We start from the raw sequence: 16,537 nt of genomic DNA, 5'->3' as shown, positions 1-16,537 counted from the left end.
TCCCCTGAAAAAATAATGACCTTCTCTTCCTTGTTTTTCATAGTTCCTCTAACCTTCTACACAGGAGTCACCAAAGCAAAAAATGGCAGACTTGTAAGTATGAAGGCAAGGGTAGAACTGGTTCTGGAGTTAATTCAGGGAGAGCTAGATCACGTGAGCCTTGGTTTTACCATCTGCCAAGTGGAGGGGCTGATTTTGGTATAACTGCTGTATGCATTTCTGCCATGAAAAGATAACAGAATGAAGAACTGATCCGTGCTACAGCAAGGATGAACTTTAAAAACCTTACACCCGGTGAAAAAAAAAAACAAACCAACAACACAGACAAGGGGCCCAGCAGTATGATTGCATTTATATTAAATATCCAGAATAGGCAAATTCACAGAGACAGAAAGCAGATTAGTGGTTGCCAGAGGGAGGGGAGGTAGGCTGAGAAGGGTCACTGCTTAGGGAGTACAAGGTTTCCTTTTGGGATGATGAAAAATTTCTGGAACTAAATGATGATGGTTGCGCAACACGGCAAATGTACTTAATGTCAATGAAATGTGTACTTGAAAGTGGTTAAAATGGTAAGGTTGATGTTATATATATTTTCCCACAACAAAAGAGAGAGACATTAACTGCCTGGCCATCTACTCCACCCATAATAAATGTCTTATTAACAAAAGGTAAAAATTTATTAAGGTGATCACAATTGTGGCTAAGCCGCTGACCTAAGTTTTCCATCTTCTTTTTAGTGAGGGTTGTCTTGGACAAAACTATCGGAAATATCTAGCTCCCACCTCTCTGGGAGGGCTGTAAAAGGCTGTCTTGTGCAGGCATCTGCCAAGCTGAGCTGCGAGCGGCAGGAGCCCAGAGAGCTCTAGAGTGGGACAAGAAGCAGTCCCCCACCAAAAATCTCATGGCAGGTTTAGGAGCGTGGTCTCTGCCACTGTGGCTCAGAAAGCACTGACTCCAAGTGCGGCATCCTGGGAAAAGGGTAATTAATGCATTCGAAAAATATTTTTTGAGTATCTATAAGCTGAGCAGTGGGCTAGATGATTTAATTATAGGGATGAACTAGAAGGTAACAGTCCCTTTGTCAAGGAAATTACAATCTAGACTGAAAGACGGTTAAGAACTAAGAATTATATAAGGTTGGGTAGGCAACTCACTCAACACAATTATTAGGCAACAACTAAAGCCCACCTGATATTAGACATCTGCCTCCCATGTCAGAATCCACCAGGATTATGGCCCCGGACCCCACACCCGAGAGACCGGCCTCTGCAAAGTTGGGATGTCAAAGAGGCTGATGGTGGGGAGCTCAACCTGGGGGCTTTGGCAGAGAGGACCAGCCCGGCCCCTAGAGGACCAGACTCTAATCTGAGTGAGAACACTTCCCTCTTCCCCTTGCATATGAACTAGCCTGCTCCCTAGACAGAGCATAGCTCTGTAGGCTATCTTGTGGCTCCCCAAACAATAGAACTAGTGTCTATGCTATGGGATTCAGTGGGTTCCAGAAAGAGGGTTTCATTGACAGAATTTGCTAAATTGAGTGATGCTCAATCTTGTCCTGAAAATTTGCCCTTTATTCTCACTATCTATCAATCAATCAACCTAGAGTCAATCCAGTTTCTAGATGATGGTTCTCTCTGGTCAAACCTACATGGGATGCTTTAAAAAATATGGATTCCCAGGGCACCTGGGTGGCTCAGTTGGTTAAGCATCTGCCTTTGGCTCAGGTCATGATCCCAGGGTCCTGGGATGGAGGCCCAAATCCAGTTCCTTGCTCAGCGGGGAGTCTGTTTCTCCCTCTCCCTCTGCTGCTCCCCCTGCTTGTGCTCTCTCTCTCTGTGTCAAATAATAAAATCTAAAAATAAACAAATACATAAATAAATAAAAAGATAATAAAAATATTGAGTCCTGGGCCTCTGCATAGACAAAATGTTTCTGAACATCTGGAGTGCTCATGGCATCAATATGTTTTTAAAGTACCCCAGGTGATTCTCAGGCAGGAGCTGCCAGGACTAAGAACCACTCGTTTAGGATAAGAAGGAAAGGGAACTGGATTTATCAAGTACCTACTGGGGGCCACTGCGAGCTCTTTACCTATGCTATCTATAGCTACAGGTGCCCCTTTCATAACCTCTTGGACCTGTTCTGCCCATGAGCATTATGGGCCCTGGGAGCAGCACTCAACCTTGGAGGGACAAGTGATTAGGAATAGATACCCCAGTTTCCTTACCCCTTGGGTCAGATAACTTTGAGGCATACTTTAAACCTGGGGTAAGAAAACTAGTTCTGCAAGAGGCCAGAGAGTTAATATGTTAGGATTTGTAAGCCATAGTCTTTGCCTCAACTCCTCAAATCTGCCTTTGCAGTGCAGAAGTAGCCAAGGCTAGTGTAAATAAATGGATTTGGCTCCATCCCACTGAAACTTTATTTACAAAGACAGACTGCGGGCCAGAGTTGGCCAACCCCTCCTCTGAGTCTAAAGAGACTCCCAGAGGTCTTAGCGAGACTGGGTTCCAGCCGCCCACAGCAGTAGCCCATCAGTAACAAACCACGTGGGTTCAGGCCTTTCCTGTGTGCTCCTGGGAGCACTGGCCAGAGAAACAGCTCACACTCAAATCTTTGTCTCAGAACCCGCTTCTGGAGGCGCCTAACCAAAGTCAGGATCTTGTTTTATATTCCTAACTATCCTCATGGTTAAATATTATCATCTCCAATTTAAATGGAATAAATTAAGATTCAAAGACTACACAATTCGGGGCACTGGGTGGCTCAGTCATTAAGCGTCTGCCTTCGGCTCAGGTCATGATCCCAGGGTCCTGGGATCGAGTCCCACATCGGGCTCCCTGCTCAGCGGGAAGTCTGCTTCTCCCTCTCCCACTCCCCCTGCTTATGTTCCCTCTCTCGCTGTGTCTGTCTCTGTCAAATACGTAAATAAAATCTTGAAAAAAAAAAAAAGACTACATAATTCATAAGTGATGAAGTCCAGATTAGAAGTCTATTTAGCTACAAAGTCAATGATCTCTCTACAATATGACCAGAGTAAGGATGGATACAGATACAAACACACACACACACACACACACACACACACACACACACACACACACTCAAATCTATAATTCTAATTATGGTGGGCAAGAGTACCACAAATGGCAAATTATAATGCAAAATTCACGCTATTCATGTAATTACTGATCTACATTAAGGAAGGGGTTTTAAAAAAATAACAATATAAATAGTAAGGTTTGAGGGTTATGAAAAAAATTACCCTCTTCTATGCTGTTTCGAATGTAGGACAGAATTCCTTTCCTACCTATCAACTGGTTGCAATCCTGGTGCTATTTCGTCTCTGGTGTAATCTTTGCTTACACCTAAAAACAAATATAGCCACCCAAGGTAAAGGTCAGTGTGCAATTTGGAACTTGAAGAGACAGGAACCAGATGAAAATATCCTCTTACACATCTTAACATGAGGGGTAGGAATGGGGGAGGACAGTAATTTCACAAAGTCTCCTTCAAGGCATTTGTGAAGTTCCCCTTGTGGATCCCAAGGACTCCAGAGAACACTCTCGAGAAGCCAGAATCGCTCCAGTTAGAAACCAATCTTTTGAGCTTACGCGGTCTTGCCCTCGCTGTCCTGCTTGGTGGCACTGGCCCCCTTCTTGCCCAGCAGGGAGGCCACCTTCTCGGCATCTCCATTCTCCACAGCCTGTAGCAGCCGGTCGTCATTCTTGTTCCACTCGTTGGTCTGTGGAGCAAAGGGGAGATGCAGAGCTAGTGAACAACGGTGGCCACAGTCACACTGACCGGCAGGACCCCGGTCCTCCCGGGCTCCACCCTCCTGTCACTAAAATCAAAACCTGCCCCCAAATCAGATACCTTCCCCTTCACCATGGAGACACTCAAGAAGACCGGTTTCCCAAAGGAAAACATCAACAGTTCAATGGAACAGCAGCTGGTCAGCAAACTCTGAAATAAAGTCACTTCTTTTCAGTGAAGCTGGGAAAATGAAGCCACTTGAAAAGACTTCGAGGCAAGTTTACACATTAGCTTGTTTCCAGCTAAACTCTGACAGCTGGCTCCTCAGGATACTGGCCTTTGACCCGGGGCCACAGCTCACTGGGCCCACAGTGTTACAGAACCAAACTGGCCCAGAGCTCAAGGTGACTTGAGGTTTTATTTACACACAACTCTTCGCCTGCTTTCATGGCCACTCTTTCTGGCCTGTTCCCTGGGCCCTGATTTTTGAGCTGCATAATGATTTTAAGTAGTTGTCTGGGCTACCGACTCAACAAAGTATCATCAGAAACAAAACTTCTTCCTGAGCGAGCTATTAAACATCAAACAGCTTTGAGCAAAGACCTCCACCACTGCCAACCCCCAGCCCAACAGAATCATTCTGTGAACCACAGTCACAATAAAGCTTTCATGTGCATAAAAATTGGTTTTTACTCTTACAAAGGAAAAGAGGAGGTCTCCATGCAAGAGCAAATGGGCCTTGAGTAGAAGGCCAAGAAGTTTCGCATGTGAAAAGGCAGCAGTGAGCCACTGAAGGTTTTGGAACAGAGAAGGGAATAAAATCAGCGATTGAAGAAGAGTCATGGAGAGGTATACAGGATTAATTCAGGGAGAAAAGATCCTGGGGCACATCCTGGGGCCCCTGGGTCACTCTGCAGGCCTGCCTACCCTCCAGACCTCTCCTAGCTAAGCCCACTTTCTGGCCCCTCCCGCTGTGGATACCAACACCCTTAGAAAGATTCCTTCTCCCTCCCCAAAACTTTCTGCAGGGCTCTCTGCTTCCTTGAGACCTCTGAAGATTAAAAACCGCCAGGCATTTCATTTTAAAGGCTTGGCCATGGACCACTGCATGGAAGCTGACAGAGACACTGGAAATTTAACAGTTAACAAGAGGGAAATTTTACAGGACTACAACCTTCCACAGCCCGAGGAGCGTGTTCCCAAACTCTCTGCACTGATGGAACTGGGAAACCCCATAGGGCTCCACCTTCTGATACACAAAGGTGGGTCTACAAGATGTCCCAGGCACCCCTCCAACTGCAGCCTAGAGGCAGGGCCTTAGAGAAAGCCACAGGCCATGCGGGAGTAAAATAGAGGTGCACAGGGTTAAGGTGAGAAATTTGCTTTGAGGCTCAGGACAGGACCACTCCCATTTCTTAGGACTCCCTCCTCCCCAGAGCCATCACTGAGTGCGAGAACACAGAAATGAGGAGATAGGTTGAAATGAAAATCAGAAGTCTGTCCTCTAGGCTGCATGAGCCAGAAATCTAGCAGTCTAGATTGATACTTCCATGCTATGGACCTTAAGTCACCCAAACCTCTCAAGCGCCTCAGTTTCCCGAGGCTTTGGACCAGATGACTACTCTGATTCCTCTAAAGCTCAAAAATGCTTAATCTATAAAATGTCCCCCAACCAAACTTTGCTGGAGATGATTGTAGAACAGTATTGTCTTTGTTCATGGAAATGTTTTATATCTGCACTCGACAAACTAGGCAAGTTATCCTCACCCAGGGATGATTTTGTTCCTCAGCGGACATTTGGCAATCTCTACAGACATTTTTGATTGTTATGACTAGATGCTCCTGGCCTCTAGTAGGTGGGGCCAGGGGTGCTGCTAAACATTCTGCAATGCATAGGACAGCTCCCCACCCCCACCCACACCCCAGCAAAGAATTATCTGGCCCAAATGGTCATTATCACATTAGCCACATACGGCTACTGAGCACTGGAAATGTGGCTTGTATGACTAAGGAATCGAATTGTTAATTTTAGACTTCCAGAGCCAGTAGCTAGAGGCTATCATACAGAACAAAGCAGCTCTCTAAATATTTTTAATAAGAATGTGTCTATGCCAATGTCACCCACACTTCTTCAACTATCAATACACTCACAAAGACGACATTAGGTTTTATCTTCAATGACAAATCATGTTTCCTATTGCAGAAGAACACAATACATATACTGCCTCAAGCACAAGCATTTGTTGGTAGAATGGGAAGCTTTACCTAAGAACGAAACGTAGCAAACACCAAGAAACAGAGTGAAATTTATTTCCCTCAGACAGCATTTAACAAGCCAAAACAAAACAAAAAATTCATCAAAGTACATTCAGGACCAATGGTTCCTATCTACATTATCCCAAAGCCACATTATTAGTGTTGTCTTTAAGTCCTTCCCTAATTTAAACTGACCAACTTAAAACCGGATTGGGAAGATCAAAAGGATATTAAACCTCAGAGGATATGACTGAAAGTACTTAAGCGAAGAAAGGCCACATGAAAGGATTTTCCTTTTCAGTGCCGCTAAGGCACTGAACTCGGGTAGAGAAAAATCTGGTTGTAGGGATTCCCTGAAATTAGTTACATGTGGATATTTAGGGAGTTCAGTTTCTAGAGGACACAGCAAGAAAGAGCCCCCCCCCCCCCCCCCTCTGGAGGACAAGGTCAATGGCACATCCCTTGAGATCTAAAATTCTTCTCTTTCATCTAGTTTCTCCTCATTGCAGGCCCAAAGTTACTCTCCTGTTAGAACGGATGAGGTGGAAAGAACACAGCTACACCACACTACACACAAAGATTTAATAAATAATCCACACCACCATTCAACCTGTGCGCTGCAGATGGGGCTCCCGGTCAGCAGCAGGAAGGGAAACGGATCGGTGCCATACACACTGGCCTTAGAATCCGAGCCAAGAGAACAGTTCAGAACAAATCGGGAAGGCAGGAGCAAACCTGAGGAAGAAACTGGGGGAGAACATAGACCATTGGTTGGGAGATGAGAGAAAAGTAAGAGTTTACTCTTAAAATTCTCCCAAGTATGCTAAAAGTGGGGGACAAGAAGGATCTCAATTTGTCCTTGCTCCAACCCAGGAATCCAGATTCTGAAATGACATTACCCAGACTGCTGGCCCGCGCTCATAAGGAGGTGATGCTAATGTGACTGAGCTCTCTAGTCCTGGGTCAGGCGGCTGGTGATACTTGTAAGTAGTTCTGATATGCACAACGGGCCGTACCATGTTTCTTCCAGAAAGCTTGGCTTTCAAGGTGCTATCACCTTCCTCTCCTAAACCCGTTCATGGGGATCGTCCTTGTATTTTCTCCCATAAAACCATTCTACCCAGTGCTACATTCCATACCAAAAATTCCATGGCCATCCACAAGATGAGATAAAACAGATGTTTAATAAATACTTTTAATGTCAGTGCTCTACTGAGAATCTAGAAGCAAATTCTTCTCATCCACCTCTATCCCTCTGCTAAGTGGTACTAATTTGAAACCAAGCATCAAAAGGAATCTTAAAAAGTTATCTTGCCCAATTTACTGACTCACAGTAGGGTTGGTCAGATAAATAGGTTGTGATATTGTGATATGAGAATTATAGATTTGGTTCTGTCCCTGGTTCCTAGCACTAGAGCTTCTAAAATCCATGAATTTCCTGAGTGATAGGGCTGAAATGTATCTTTTGTTATTCATAATAAGCCTCTTACATGAGTTAATGACATGACTGGTGGCTAGAAGCCCCTAAATAGCTTCAGGATGGGGACTGGTTGCCAAGGGAATTAACCATATTATTAGAGGGTTAGAACTTTGAGCCCTAACTCCACCTCCAGGGAGAGGAGAGGGTTTAGAGATTGAGTCAATCAGCAAATGGCCAATGATTTAATCCATTATGCCTATATAATGAAACCTCCATAAAAAGCCTTAACCCACTCTGAAACCACAGGGTTCAGAGAGCTTCCAGGTTGGTGAACACATCGGGGCGCTGGGGGGGAGGATGATGCTGGAGAGGGAGTAGAAGCGTTGCGTGTACGCACCCACACACACATCCCCTATCTTGCCCTGTGCCTTTCTTCCATTTGGCTGTTCCTGATTTGTATTCTTTATAATAAACTTAGTAATACTAAGCAGTGTCTGAGTTCTGTAAGCCCATCTCATAAATTATCAAACCTGAGGCATGGGCTGTGGGAACCCCCCAACTTCATAGCTCGTTGGTCAGATGTACAGTTGGCCCAAATGTAGATGGCATCTGAAATTGGAGCAATTTTGTGGGACTGGGCCCTTAATTGTGGGATCTGACAATACCTGGAGGTCATTAGTGGCAGAACTGAATTGCATTGCTGGGACACCTTGTTGGTGCCGGAAGAGTTGGAGGATTGGTTGTGGGTATAGAGAAAACCATTTGGTGTCAGAAGTAGATCATATGATAGGTGAGGTTTGAAATTCTGCCATAACAACCCAATGTAATTCACTCATACTCAGGGAAGGCTTCTAGAGACCATCACCACACAAATATCCCATCCCCCCTCACCACTTCCCATGGAAATCCCCTCCTCTAAATGGCACTCCCTCCATAGGGCGGCTTAGCTCTGCCTCCACACTGGGCTCGTCCCCTTAGAATGGTGGTGTCAACCTGCAAGCGGGTTCATCCAACATTTAACAAAAATGAGTTAGAAAAAAACAGCAAACATCAGATGCACCATATTTAATAAAGTTAAATGTTTCATGAAACTTTTGATTATGTATGCATCCTGGGTGGTGATATAAAATATGTATTTTTACTGCGGAATCACAAGAAAAAACATTGGATGACACTGCTTTAGAATGCTCTGTCATCCCATCCGCCAACGAAAAGGCTTCCTTCTAAAGCCTACCTCAAGCCCTGCAGGCTCTTCACGCCTTTCGTGGTGACGTCTCTCTGCTTCTCTCCTCCATGGTGTCCCAGGGGGCCACCTACTCAGCTGCCTGAAGCCCACGGTCTAGACTCAGTAAAATACTGCATCCTGGCCTTTGTTCCAGAGCTGATGTGTGCTTGTTTCCCTGTCTTCAGCTCCCTGAAGGCACGACAACAGCCTTTATTTCTTACCCCTCTGGTACCTAACAAACGCTCAGTATCTGTTGCTGATTTTAGCAGGAGTTTCCTCCTCTTGATTAACCTAAATCTCTCATCTTAGCAAATTTTTTTTTTCAATTATAAAACTTTCATTCTTTTGCAAACAACTATTTTTTTAATTTTATTATGTTAATCACCATACATTACATCATTAGTTTTTGATGTAGTGTTCCATGAGAAAACAATTATCTAATCATGTTTCTGGGTTTTTTTTAATAGGCTAAATAAATCCAGCTCCCTTAACTTTTCTACTCCCTTAAATATTCTAAAGCCAATTTTCCAATATTTTAATCATGGGTACACTTTCTCCGAACCTCCTCATAACTAAGGAGCCAGGTCTTAGCAATTCATCAGGGTGAACCCAGTGTCTCCCAGTCACGAGAATCACTGGTTAAATGTGCAGAGTCTCATGCCTCATCCCAGAGACTCTGATCCCAGAGATCTCAGTCAGCGCCCTGAACTCAGGTTCAAGTGCACTCTCTGATTCTTGGTCTAAGTTTTGGGACAAGTGGAATCTATGCAAAGGCTACCCACAGAAGCATTAAGGAAGGGGGTGGGAGAAGAATAGAATTCTTCTCTTTTTCCTCATAGTACTAAATATTTTGTCTCCCACAAAAGCTTAATACATACTGTGCTTTCCCTACAAGCTGCATGGGCAACTTGTGTCTAAGATGTGTATGAGAATTTTAACAAAGGCATTGCTCATAATAGGCAGAAATGAAAAATAATCAAATGTCCAATAACAGAAGATAAATTACAATCTATCAAGCAATGGAATGAACAAACTACAACTGCACACCACAACCTGGAGAGATACTAAAAACAATATGGCTGAAAGAACAAGACACAGAAGACAACAGCATGCTGCACGTAGACAAAAATGAAAACAGGGAAGATGAATCCAGATCATTTAGGGACGCATGTCGGGATGGTAAAACTATAAAGAAAAGCAAGGACGAGGTTACCTTAAAAGTCAGAATAGTAGTTGGAAGGGAGGGTATGCCATTTGATGAGGGAGGGACACCTGGGAGTATTCTAGGGTCCTGGGCTCTAGTTCGTGACCTGGTTAGTGGCTCCACAGAAGTGCACTTATCTCTAGATGTGATTTATTACCCACGCACACACACACACACAGTTTAGAAAGAAGGCTCGTGGTTCACTTTCTCGTCAAATCAACAGTGTGCCAAGTGCCTTTGGACGTTTTGTGTTCTCACTTGCTATTTCCTCATGTCTAAAATGAAGGCAGCCTGGAGCCAAAATCTGCTTCTGGAAGAGGTCTCACAAATCCCTTTGAGAATCTGCTGAAGTTAGGGACTCTCCTCAGAATAATGCACAAACTTGCAAGAGCTTGCATATAATTCATAAAGGTCTCTAGCTTAAACCCTTATCCCCAGTCCATCCATAAGCCAAAGCCAAGAACTCCTGGTGTAGAATGAGGGACCGGCTTCAGAGGTTAGTGCTTTTGAGTTGGAATTCCAGCTCACCACCACCTCCTGCCTAAGTGGTCTTGAGCAGGTTATGGGCATTTCCTTATCTGTAACATGGGAGGGATCTCACTTCCTTGCAAGTTACTCTGAGAATTAAATGTAATGTCTGTGAAGGGCCTGGCACGTATTAGGTACTCAGAAAACGGTGACTGTTATTACTGACTTAGATCTTCCGCACTGTTCCTTCATCACTCATGCTCTATGAATCCTTTAATATTTACAGCTTAGGACTGATGGTCCATTACCTTTTCAGAGGCAGGTAATGCCTTCATGCAAATTTAAATTTGCAAATTTTCTACTGTAGTTCCTAAAAATAACATTTTAAAGGGCCTTAGAGAAAACATTCACAGACGTGAAATTAACTATTTTATTGCACATGGCTCAGTTTTCCAGGAGACTGTTTAAACAGATGCTCTTCCAACAGAGCACATTTAGGCCACATTTGCAAGTTCAGGAAGCCATATGTCATGCTCCGGAGACATGTGTAATGTGTCAGCTATGAAGGGCAGCACGTGGGAAAGGCAGACCTTACCTTCAATGGAAGCTCCAAACAGTCCTGCTAATTTATCACAAATGAGATTTTCAATGGCTGGCCTATAAGTTTCCTATTCATCAAATCATTTCCAAATGACTCTACCTGCTTACGAGTTTTCCCTTGAAACTCGGCCTTTGGAAAGACTTGCCTGCCTCCAGACACCATGTCAACCGCGTGATGAACGCTGGGGCTTTGGCAACTGGCAACGTCTGCTGTTGGCCAGACATGGCATCACCTTCTTTTATTCTGGTGTAATCACTGGGAACTGAAAAACCGGTGGAAACTCAGTGGTCACAGACATCTGGCTAGTAGGCAGGTTTGAGTTTGGAATATGTCAACCAAAATAATCCAGAGGCACAGAGCGATCTAGGAAGAGAAAGAGTTTCTTTGACTTTTGTTAGGAAAGACACGAAAACCCTAATCATCCTCAATTAGCATAGCTCCTGTTGTATGGCTCGGCAGCCATTTGGAGGAGTCTACTTGAGAGATTATCTTTGGAGATGCTGCATTTCTCCCTCTAGTTTACGAAATGCAGGCTGTTTCGCCAATATAATCAGTAAGTCTAAGATGAAAGTTACACAAAGGAGACAGGGTTTTCACTGGGAAGTTTTCAGATTAGTACCATCCAAGAAAAAAAAAAAAGAGCACACACCTCATATTTCAGGACAGAGGACAAGAAACCAGCAAGCTACAGGCCCAAACGATATTTTCCCATCGACTATATAGAAAATTCCATAGCTGTTACATTCATTCATTCACCCAATAACTATTTTGTGCTTTTTACATAGTTGGCATAGTCTTTCCTGAATTTTCCATATAGTTTCCATAAACTAAAGCAATATGAGAAATATGCCAACAAGACAAAACAGGATATGAGAATGATAAAGTGAGCCACGTGGTGAATCAGCACAAAAGAAGGGAGGGTCAACTTTCATGTAGGCAGATAGGGAAGGTTTTTTGACTGATAATGAACTACACCTTGCAATGAGTAATATTTAGGTTAATGGAGAGAAGACGAGACACAATGATTGAAAAATACGAGATATATTCAGTAAACAGTGAGTTGATCCAAGAGAGGCCTTGGAGTCCATGGAATACCAAGAAAGTTGCCAGTACATCATGACATGAACACTGCACCATTTTACCGAGCCCAGCAGTTTCATAAGAGCTTTCCAATGTTAGTTACTTCAGACCAATACTTAAGAAGTTCATCTAAAATGAGTTTGCCCTCTCCCTACATCTTTACTTCAGATTATTCATACATGCAGGTTACACGTCTCTGCTATCCACCCTGAAGTCCATCACCTTTCCCTTAATGGACTGCGTCAGTGATTCTTGAGGTCTTTCCACAGAAACGCTAAATTCTGTGTCATGGACATAACACATAATTCTAAACACCTCCATCCAGAAACAGCCTGGTCTCCCTGCCCTTCCCCCTTCACCAAGGCACCCTACTCATGTTTCCTGCTGTCCCTAGCTCTCCCTAGCACCTGGACCAGGTTAGTTCCCCTTGTTAGGCTCGCTCATCCTTCTCTTCCACAGCACTCAGCACGACTGTAATTAAATAGTATTTCTGAAGTATCTTTAGCGGTCTGCGGACCTCCCACCGGACTAGGAGTCCCAGGGCATGGCCAATGGCCAGCATCTGTCTTGTTCACCACTAAACCCCTGGCCTCCTGCCCACTGCCTGCCAGATGGTAGGGGCTCAATTCAGAGCTGTTCGTTGAACAGCTTTGTTTTCCCCCTACTTCTTGGGAGCCACTATAGATTAAACCCTTCCCACTGCTGCCTTTGTCGCAGTCCACAAATGTATTGAAAGTCTCCATAATCCTACCAAATTCGTTTCTTCCAATATGCTGACCAATGTTAAAACGTTGTATTTAAAAATTATGCCACAGGAGGTAAAAGCAGTCTCATGGGGGCAGAGGTAAGTCTGGGAATAGGTCAAACCACCTTTACCCTTCAGGGGAAAAAAATGATTCCAACCAATTCAATGGAGTTGAAGCACTCATTTATGTGGTGTTTGGGGGATGGCAAGGGGCCAGATACTCTGTGAAGTCCCAGGCAGAAAAAGATGGATATGCAGTAATATCAGCTCTAAAAGAGTTCATAACTTTTTTTTTTTTTTTTTACGATTTTATTAATTTGAGAGAGAGCAAGAGAGCATGAGCAGGGGCTGGTGAGGGTGGAGGGGGGAGAGAGAGAGAGGGAGAAGCAGGCTCCCCACTGAGCAGGGAGCCTGAAGAGGGGCTCAATCCCAGGACCCTGAGATCATGACCTCAGCCGAAGGCAGACATTTAACTGATCGAGCCACTCAGGCACCCCAGGAATATACAACTTCTGAGAGCAGAAATGCATCCAGTAAGTACTTACATTATTGCTTGTCAGTGCTAGATCAGTGCTAGGAACTAAGTGCTATGAAAGCCCAGTGAGGATACTATTACTACTAAACAATAGCTAAAAACGTATAGTCTTAGGAACCGTACTACATTATAATTTAACCTTAAACAATGATCCTATGAGGTAGGTACCATTAGCCCATTTTACAGATGAGCAAACTGAGGCACAGAGCGGTTAAGAAACGTGTACAGTTACTCCCTATACAGTATAGCTGGTTCTCTCAGGAAGAGAAAGCTAAAGAAGTTCGATTTTTTTTTTTTTAAGATTTTATTTATTTATTTGACAGAGACAGAGATAGCAAGAGCTGGAACACAAGCAGGGGGAGTGGGAGAGGGAGAAGCAGGCTTCCCGCTGAGCAGGGAGCCCGATGCGGGGCTCGATCCCAGAACCCTGCGATCATGACCTGAGCTGAAGGCAGACGCTTAACGACTGAGCCACCCAGGTGCCCCAAGAAGTTTGATTTAAAGGAAAATGAAGGAACTTTTGAGAATGAGCAAGATTTCAGTGTTTATAGCCTGAGGCTAGCAAAGGAGCCAGTGAATGAGGGAAACAAAGGGGTGAGGAGTGGAAGTGAGGATTCAACCAGGCAGAAGACTGATCTTTGTACATGAGATGAGAGTAAAAGAGGAAGAGGAGGATGAGCAGAGATACATGGGAGAGGAAGTCCATTTGTTTTCTGGCTTCTGTTTTCTTGGGGAAGCAAGAGGCAAAGTGTGCAGGGTCCGTGATGGGCTAAGAAGCTTGAACAATGTTCCCAATAGCTCAGGGTTGCGGGGGCGGGTGATAAGAAAGGAAACCCACTTGAAATGAATAAAGGGGTTTTCGAGCACTCCTGGAAGTCCAGCCAAGAGCAGGAATTGTAACTCTGTACATAGACCAACTGGTAGTGTTGTATGATTTTCCACTGGAAGCCCTGGGAGGGACAGGAGTAAGGGGTAGTCCGCTGGATGACTGAAGACTGGAAAGACGGGTGAAGCGAACAGTCTGGGATCAAGAGCACGGGAGGTGACAATGAGCAGGTATGTGGAAGATTGTGGGATCAGGGATAAGAATGAGGTCTAGGACACAGTCCCATAGATCAGAGGTAGGTTGGCAGAGGAGGCATTTATATGAATGTTAGAGTTCCCAGAATGATGGCAGAAAGGAAGAATTGGAGCTGCGAACCGAAATCCTGGAGAAAGATCAGGAAGCAACCTGGAGGTCCCCAAAAGATGGTGAAGGACGTGAGATGAGGGTGACCCAGCATAACCACAAAGCAGTGACTGGCAACGGAGAAAGGAGTCATGAGGTCAGAGAGCGAATGGGTCACACCTTATAAATGGTTTCTTGTGATTTGCTGAGTTTCTACTATGTGCTCCTCCCTTCCAGGTGCCGTAAAGAATGGATTTAAGTCACTATAATCACCTACACTGGGTTGAATAGTGTCCTCACACAATACTCATGTCCACCCTGAACTTCAGAGTGTAGCCTTATTTTGAAATAGGGTCTTCGCACATGTGATCAAGTTAAGATGAGGTCATCATGGGTTAGGGTGGGCCCCAAGTCTGGTGAAAGGTGTCCTTCCAAGGACAGAGAGAGATGAAGACATGGAGGAGACAGAGAAGGCGGCCAAGTAATGCCAGAGACACAAATCGGAGTTTGCTGCCATTAAGCAAGGACTGCTGGCAACCACCAGGGGCCAAAGAGGCAAGGAAGGAGTCTTCTTGGAGCCTTTAGAGGGCGGATGGCCCTGTTGCCACCTTGATTTTGGACTTCCAGCCTCCGGATCTGTGAGAGAACACATTTCTCATGGTTATTTAAAGCCACTCGGTGTGTGGCAATTGGTTATAGCAGCCCTAAGAATTAACAAACTATCCCAGGAGGTGGGTATTATCATTCTCATTTAACTGACAAGGAAACTGAGGCCCAGACAATAGAAGAATCTCACCCAAAGTTATAAGGCCAGAAAGCAAAAGAGTCAAAATTCACAGCCCAGACCTTCGGTGCCCTTTCTACTTCAGTCCTGTCCCCCACCCCACCCGAGCCCCCCACTCCCCCAGATGCCCATCACGCAAAGGAAGGCCAGGCAGAACCCAGATCACAGTGTGGTGGGCTGCATGGGCCAGAGGGCAGGACTGCAGTCTGGTGACACTCTGACCGGGAATTCCAGGCTCTAAGTCCATTTTAAATGCAGGAACCACCCCTAAAGCAGGTATTATTAGACATGAAATTTGTAGTCCTACAAAAGCATTTAAAGCATGATTATTTACTTTGCAAGCATGCTCACACAAAGGCTTCCTTGAGCAGTAAGCTCTTTTATGATTTTAATATAGTTTATTAGTTAATTATATATATGTGGGTGTAGGTATACGTATTATACACACACACGTAAGTGGGATTGATTGACTGAAAGAAATATTCACTGCTTAAAGGGAGGTACATGAATAACAATGACCATCTCAAGGCCCAAGCAAGGCTTTCCTTGCACACAGATGCTTGGAGACATGTGTGGCTAGAATTCAAGCAAACATCATAAGTACTTTTGGCAGGTATTTGAGCTTGATAAGCAGCCACAACCCCTGAGCTTTGCTCTTTACCCAAGTGGAACAAGATGGACTTCACAGATCAAATGATTTCATCCACAAAGTCTTAAGTCAAATGCTTAGGTGCACTTCAAGTGTCTGAACGGTCAGAGTAGAGGATCAGGATGGTCTCTGGTCCTGATCATGCCCAGGCATCATGTCTACACGGCCGCACATTAGACTCCCCCAAGTCTCTGAAAAAATACGAATGCAAAATTTAAAAATGCTCTATGGGATTCTATTCAGCCAAAATGATTCTTCAACAATTACTGACAACAATGAAGATGACAAACCAGCCTGATATTAACCAAGTTGGTATCTGTTAAAATGCTGAACTAGACAAGACAGTGAATCAATGGTCATATCTCTCTGCACATAAAGACTCTTAATAAGCATCAACAGGCAATCAGGATGCCCCCCCAGAGAGAAAAGGGCCTGAACCAAGTTCCCTACACCCTCCTTCAGATGAGCCCCTCACCTCGATGCCCCTGGTTAGTGGTGCGGTCACCCGAGCCATAGGCCGCGGCTCTTCTCCTCTCCCTCCACCTCTCCAGTCCATCAGCTGCTGGGGCTGTCTCCCTGGTTTCCTTGCACTGACCTGCTTTTCATTCCTATGGCCAATGCCTTTATTCAGTCCAGTTCAGCTCAA

At 44.6% G+C, this 16,537-nt stretch overlaps 1 protein-coding gene across 8 annotated transcripts in view; it reads right to left on the bottom strand.

Annotated features, from left to right (window-relative positions):
- The window catches only part of RAI14 (retinoic acid induced 14), a 138,733-nt gene that overhangs the window by 51,103 nt on the left and 71,093 nt on the right, over positions 1-16,537 (bottom strand). For 6 of the 8 annotated variants that reach the window (XM_032415134.1, XM_032415137.1, XM_032415139.1 and 3 more), the window contains exon 3: positions 3,615-3,745. In XM_032415134.1, the coding sequence (XP_032271025.1) occupies positions 3,615-3,745 (131 nt within the window). Of the gene's footprint in view, positions 1-3,614; positions 3,746-6,611; positions 7,651-16,537 lie in introns of those variants that run through there. The other 2 variants (XM_032415138.1, XM_032415141.1) reach the window with 2 other exon arrangements.

The sequence above is a fragment of the Phoca vitulina genome, unplaced genomic scaffold (genome assembly GCF_004348235.1).
Source record: "Phoca vitulina isolate PV1807 unplaced genomic scaffold, GSC_HSeal_1.0 scaffold17, whole genome shotgun sequence".
Lineage (NCBI taxonomy): Eukaryota > Metazoa > Chordata > Mammalia > Carnivora > Phocidae > Phoca > Phoca vitulina.
This window is presented reverse-complemented; position numbering and strand designations above follow the sequence as displayed.